At 42.0% G+C, this 6,716-nt stretch overlaps 1 protein-coding gene across 1 annotated transcript; it reads right to left on the reverse strand.

Moving 5' to 3' along the window:
• Positions 1-46: 46 nt before the first annotated feature.
• On the reverse strand, positions 47-6,202 carry LOC131797838 (uncharacterized). The gene is made up of 6 exons (XM_059115507.2): positions 6,046-6,202; positions 3,672-4,591; positions 2,773-3,271; positions 2,417-2,610; positions 1,547-1,891; positions 47-888 (listed from the first exon to the last, which is right to left on the reverse strand). The coding sequence occupies exons 2-6, from the start codon at positions 4,586-4,588 to the stop codon at positions 432-434; spliced, it is 2,412 nt and encodes an 803-aa protein (XP_058971490.2). The 5' UTR covers positions 4,589-4,591; positions 6,046-6,202; the 3' UTR covers positions 47-431.
• Positions 6,203-6,716: the final 514 nt, after the last annotated feature.

Genomic DNA, 6,716 nt, shown 5'->3' on the forward strand with positions numbered 1-6,716 from the left:
ACCGAAAAAAACTGGAGAAGGCGCAAGAACGTATCTTAAAAAAAACACTAATATATCGTATAACGTTTACGTTAGGCTTCCATATTCCTGTCCTTTATTGCATTCCACTGTACTGCTACCGTAACTCGCTACAGCTGGAGAAAGGCTCCAAATCTTTACTAAGTATTGCAAATAATATAACTTAAGTCTAAAACGTTTTCAGCCGGGAAAAGTTTCCAAATCTTCGCTAAAAATTTCACATAACATTACTTTAAGTCTACAACGTTTTTTGCTCACTCGAGCTCTTGATCAATGACTGATCTTGAGCCCAAAAATTCTCACCCTAACAAGCCTTTTTAAAAAAATATTGTGCATTTTTTTCATCAACTTTAAAACAGAAATCTAGTGCTGATTGTTTCTTTCAACCAAACACCACAAATCGTGTGTATTACTTAGATATTTGTTTCGTCAACATTCTCTACACGAATGTGCACTTGAGCTGATTGTTCGCTCAGAAATTCAGTGGCTTTTGCCTCCAAACATGCGCGATAGCCTTCTCTATGATAAGCAGCAAACATTGCTGGCGTGTAGAATTGATTCGAAGTAGAATGCTGCGGAAATGCTCCACAAATCCCCTCTGAAAAACCTCTACAAGCGTCACCATGACAAGACTCGCAGCAACAGAACGTCAGCCTGTCAACCTCCTTAGCATGAAGCTCTGGTCCAGTTCCCCAATGGCCCTCGTCAAGATTTTCGTTAATGTCACTTAACGCCTCCTTCCACGTCATAGGTTGCGTCATCTTAATTCCCTTATTGGGGTGTCTAGGAGCGATGAAAAGTACCTCTGCCTCACCGACCATGTGGTCGCCGTCCCCTTCTGGATCTTTGTCAAAGTATTGGACTTTGAACCTTAGGACAATAAAATCTTTCCTTTAAATATTGGCAGACTGTCAGACTTGTAAGACGAGGAAGCTTCTTTCCAGATTTAACTGTGGGTTTTATGAATTGCCTAATGCGTTTCTTTAAAGGTGCAAAATTAAGAGTGCGTTTCGATCGTGGGATTTTGGGCAAAACTCAACAGAAGGGCAGTGGAACATTTTGAAAAAGTGTCGGGTGTGGGGGAGGACTTGCCATAAGCTGAGCCAAACGCATATCTTATTCACAAGCTCCAGTCAGAAAAAAGGAAACAATACAAGGAGCCAATTAGAACTCAGATCAAAACGTACAAACTGTTTGAAGCGCGGAAAGAGTCAAGGGACCTGGCCAGTCGCCATTGTTTTTAGTTTTGCATCTGAGTGACCGAAGGAATGGCGCGCACATTCCTTGCCAAGAGCAGAGGGGTGGTAAAACACAGGTCCCAGTCATTGTTAAGTCTCAATGGAAAATCGCTTGAGTACATTTTGCTGATTGGTCCAAAAACTTTGTTCAGCTAACACCAAGTATTTCTAGTTTGAAATGAGAGGCTTGCGTGCAGTACCTCACATAAAAGCGGTTAAACAACATTTTAAATTAGTGAGTTTTCGCGCAACATACAACACAGCTGAACCTTAAAAACTAAGTCACCAACCTGTAACTCCTAGGTTGGTTTCCGGGACTTCTCTCCACAAAGTTTATTCGAATGTCTTCATTGATGTCTCGACCATCCATTCCTGTAAATGAACATCTTAGTTTTTTCCTGGCCATTTCGAGCGCGTTCATCAAGGTGTTACAAAACGCTTGTTCTGAAGCCGCACATCCACCATAAACAGAGATGATCCTTTTCAGTCTGAGTCTCAGAAGAGGCAAGATTCCAAGGTTTTCAACATGGCCGCCATCACTCAGACGCAATACAGGAGGAGGACTGGGCCCAAGGTTTAGTATCCCGATTGTTTTCCGAACATAACTGATGTAAGGTATGTGGACAGCAAAATATCTGACAAAAAAAACAGTATGGCTTTTAGTGTAAAATGCTGGCCAATATTGGCTGTTTAACTTATTGGTTAGGGTCAAAGCGCACTAAAAGCAAGTGCATACCTGCGTGCCTTTCGGTCATTAGGGAACTGGAGCATAGACGTCTTTAGACGCGGATGGTACCTAGACGTTGAAAGTTCTTCTTGCTGTCGCTTATTACGAGTAATTTGTCGGAAGAGTTTATTTTAAAATGCTACAACAAAAGATTATAAAATTCTTTTTTTTGGTACCAAGGCGCGCCAGCAGTAGACGTTCCCTCCTTTTATTCACCATCCCCATCTTAAATGCCAGGGTTGCGGACATGCATATCACCATGAGCAGGGGCGTTCTTACAATATAGGGAAGGATTTCAAAGAAACGCGCACACACAGGAATAGTAATACCCTCGAATAAATACTCCAAAGGTTGTCCTTCCTCGACGAGAGTGAAACCCTTAGAGGCGAACATTAAATTACTGTTAGTGACGATAAAAAAGGCATATTGAAACCTGGCCATCCTCTCCACCCGGCTGGGATTAGCAGATCCCGTAGGTATCAAGGCGATTACGGTCAACAGCAACAGAAGCAAGAAGAAACAAAATACTCCAAAGGTGAGATAGTCGTCACCGCCAAAATTATGGTAGAAAACGTATGATATCAAAAGTGGAGAGACTCTGAATATCTCGATGAAGTACGGAAGAATCTGAAAAAAAAAACGACGTACCACATTAAACGTTTAATTCTGCTGTCCTAAGAATCAAGGACACTGAAGTATGTGTCAAAATATGATATTACCCCACGAAACTTCGCTCATCGGTTATTGATTGTCCTGATTCTTTTTTCGGAAGAACAAAGTTATACCAACCTGAAGGCAAATATTGAGTTTCCTGACATGCCTCGGGTCGCTGACAACAGAGTTACCCATAGCAATTCCCAAGGTGACTTTCAGGTCTTTAAACATCTCTTCACCTTCCAGGGCACCCATGTGATGATCAACAGCAGCAGCTGACGTTGCCATGGCATCGGACAAGTAAATGTCCTCCGGCATAAGCTTGCCTTCTAACTCGCGCTCATGCGCAGGTCGATCCAGTCGTTCAATCCCTTGGGGGGACATGATAAGTGCTTCGTAGTCGGGTTCCGTGGAGGAGGTGGTGCGTCGCCATCGGTTGACCGCTGCATTGCTGATAAAGATAGGCTTGACGTTCTCAAGATCTTCCAAGGTCAGCGGGCGTTCAGGGTCGAGGTTAACACGCTGTTTGTGATCGAAATATGGGCAGCTGAGAAAAAAGTTGCGGAAGGAAATGCCGGCACAACCACACAATCCTCGACTGGTTGGCGTGAACAAGGCTTTTTGTAGCCGCCACCTGCAACTCAAAGAAGATCAAACGGCGTATTTAGATCTAGAGTTACATGCTCAATGGGCCAATTAAGGCCAACGCGATACAGACGCTTACTAAAACGCCCACGTGCCATCCCCATGCGCGCGAGATTGTTTACAAGGGCGCACGCAACATGTTATTATTTCATACGTAATAAGCGCTTGCATTGATTAGATGGCGGCACCATTATAAAGGCTAGAGCTCCACCTCATTGAACTTCGTTAATTTCATAATCAACGAGTAAAAGGAACTATCGCTTCTATACAATTCCGCGAAAACGTGAAATGAAAACTTTTTAGGTACCCATAAATTTTGATATAATTATGTTTTAATCTCATGGTACTAGCTAAAGGGGAGAGAAAAGGGAGACATACAATTCACATACCTGTTGTAGACATGACCCAGACGCTGTTGTATCGTTCCTATCAGGGGTGAGATCCATAAGAGTAACCCTGAAGCCCACAACTGCTGAGCAAAGAAGTGGTCCGTGTAGGGATAAAAACTAAAGCTCTTCTTGTACACCCTATACACAATTACGTACGCGTAGAAATAAACAATTACGACGAGCGTAGCGTTTTTTCTCATCACAGGAAACGAAAACCAAAGCACCACGGTGGGTAGAATGATCAGAACTCTCATCCAATCAGGTATGAACTCGAGCACGTCATGAAAAAACCAGGGCAGAAACACAAGGCCGAATATGACTCCAAACGAAGTGGTCAGGAAGGAGGAGGCGTTTTTTAATCCAGGTAACATTGGTGCGATGAAGTAAGAAGCAAATGCTAAGACAAGAGGAGCACCAAACAAAAGGAACCTTTCAATAGCTTTCCTCTCCCGTCTCTCTTCGCATTCTGAGACTGTTTCGTTCACCAGTAGCGCTGAGCTGTCACAATGTGTTATGATTCCGCCGCGGATGATATCCCCCGCTAAATAGTCGACAGCGAAAGCTAGAGGGCATGCGTAAGCACTCCACAAAATAAATGGAACAACAAGGGTGACGAAAACTGGAAGACAGAAAAGAACTGTACAATCAAATACTCCATGTATAGGCCGCTGCCAGTCGCAAAAAATCCCACTCCGCTCGCGCAGATGGTTAAAGAATTTGAAATGCCAGTCTTTGCTGTCTTGCTTGCCATGACGGTACTTCCAGTCCATGTAAGCAGAGCCTGTGTAACCTCCCCCAGACACGCAACTCAGATAATCCAAGTTGGTCTCTCGCTGAAGCAGTCTGCGTAAGACTCCAGAGCAGAAGGCCGCTGACCGAACTCCGCCGCCTGAGAATGCTAACCCAGCTTTGGCCATATTCTATGAAAGATTAAAACAATTTGAATGATACTCAAATTTAGTTGGGGACTATAGGATTGGACGCTATTCAGTTAAAAAAAATTCATTAGGGAAAAAAAAGCATAAAACCTATGGAAATGCTCCTTAAAGAACCCGGCACCGGGTGCTCTCGTAGTTCTAATTACATGACTTACAAAGATAGTGTATATCTCCTTAATATTTGTTTGTTGATTTTTGATTTCCTACTTTTATCTTCCCTTTCCATCTTGCCATTATTCTTCGCATATTTAGGCGTCTTTTTCTCTATTTTTGTTTCTTTGTTTGTTTGTTTTTTTTTTTTTCCAGAAAACGCTCTCTCGGTTTAAGGAGAGTCTTAATGGGGCGATGGCTTTTACGGCTAATGGTTAAAATTTTGGCCAATGACGGTTAACACTTTTCCATTGTTTCCACCAGACATATTTTTTACGATGAACTTTTCTTACGACTAACGGTTTAAATTTGTCAGTTTTTACGCCAAAGGGCTAAATTTTTTGGCCGTTTTACGGGTAACGGTTAACCCCATTGAGACCCTATTTAAAGCAGAGCGTTACGGTCCTTCTTAGAGGTTCAAAAGCGGTTAACCGTCAGCAGTAACACGGCCAATAAGTTTACTCGTCAGGCGTAAAAAATTCTCAAATTTTAAGAGCCAATCGTAAAATACGTCAAAGAAACTAGCTGGTAAACATAAAAAATAGCCAAAATTTTAACCGATAACCGTAAAAAGCCATTACTTCATTGAAAACCTCTTCTTACATTCTTTATTCAGTTATCGTTTTCCTCTATCTTGGATCTTTGGTCTCACTAATTTACTATTGTTATTATTGTTTTTGTTAGCAATATTATCATTATAATAAGTATTTTTCCTTTTAAAAGCAAAGTCTTAAGTGGTCTTTAACCTGCGCCAGAGGTCCCCGACCTGGCAAAAATTACAGTTTAGAAATTGAAAGACTTACAGGAAAGGAAATATGATCATTTTCATTCTCTTCCTGCATGAATATATTGATCGATCAGTCATCCATGAAGTCATCATGCAACTGAGCAAGAGTAAACATGTGAGCCGCTTTGTGTCTGTTTTAATCCGACTGTTGTGAGTTTGCCAAAGAAAACGGTTTTTGTGGGATTAGTGTAAATCATTGATCCATGAAAGGACAGATAATTTATCGATCTTATGTGAAACGACAACTCCAAATTAGATATAGACGCCACGATTGACTTTTTTTCCCTTTCGCTTCGTTTAAGCACTTCCGCACAAAATTATGTTCCACCTATTTCATGATATCTCTCATCCACCATCAAGACAACTGATCGATGTCGTCGATTAATTACCTTTTGAAGATTTGGACCTTCGAAGCAGAACGGGATTACTTGCCTAATGTCTCTGTCTTAAACGCTAAACATACTAAATCATGCCACAAGTTTGCTTCGTGTTTACTCACCTAATGGGAAGTTAGTAGATTGACAGCGTGTATTCCGCGTTAAAAGTAACCTCACTTTGTTAGAGAGCTAAATTAATGAGTCGAGCGGCGTCTGAACCAGGCCTAACGAACTTACAAACCACTCGCTTGTGATAAATTAAGTCAACGACGTGAGACAGTAATACGATACAGGTTCAATTGACCCCCCCCCCCCACTGTTAGGACAGAAGCTTTTTTCCAAACCAGGGCCCGGAGAGGCATACAGTAATGTGGACCCTTGGACTATTTTTCGGACCATATTTTTGGGTCCATTGTTTGGACCATTTTTTGGGAACAATTTTGGACTACCAGTGGGAGGCGAGGGAAGGCAGACCATTAGTAGTCAGGGAGGGGTGGGATGCAGTCTACCACTACTGAGGGAGGGGTGGGAGGCGGACTGTTATTACTCAAGGAGGAGTGGGAGACTGTTATGCAGGGAGGGGTGGGAGGTGGTTGTATTAGTAAATACTACTGATTAATTAAGTTTTTACGAAATCATACAAATTATTTTGAGCAGTGGCACGAACAATATCATAACCGAGCGTTCAAATACAAATGTAAGATCTAAGCTTGCGGAATGCTGTAAATTGTTAATTAGAGTGTTGCTGCTGTTACGCGTCGTCTCAATTAGTGTTTTTTCAACCGGTTAGTCA

Source organism: Pocillopora verrucosa, chromosome 14, assembly GCF_036669915.1.
Source record: "Pocillopora verrucosa isolate sample1 chromosome 14, ASM3666991v2, whole genome shotgun sequence".
NCBI classification, from domain to species: Eukaryota; Metazoa; Cnidaria; class Anthozoa; order Scleractinia; family Pocilloporidae; genus Pocillopora; species Pocillopora verrucosa.

Excerpts from the sequence above, each read along its gene's own strand:
- LOC131797838 (XM_059115507.2), bottom strand. The coding sequence starts at position 4,588 with ATGGCCAAAGCTGGGTTAGCATTCTCAGGCGGCGGAGTTCGGTCAGCG. Across the intron at positions 2,611-2,772 it reads AACTCAATATTTGCCTTCAG|ATTCTTCCGTACTTCATCGA; the intron begins GTTGGTATAACT and ends TTTTTTTTTCAG. Across the intron at positions 1,892-2,416 it reads CGGGTGGAGAGGATGGCCAG|ATATTTTGCTGTCCACATAC; the intron begins GTTTCAATATGC and ends TTTTTTTGTCAG.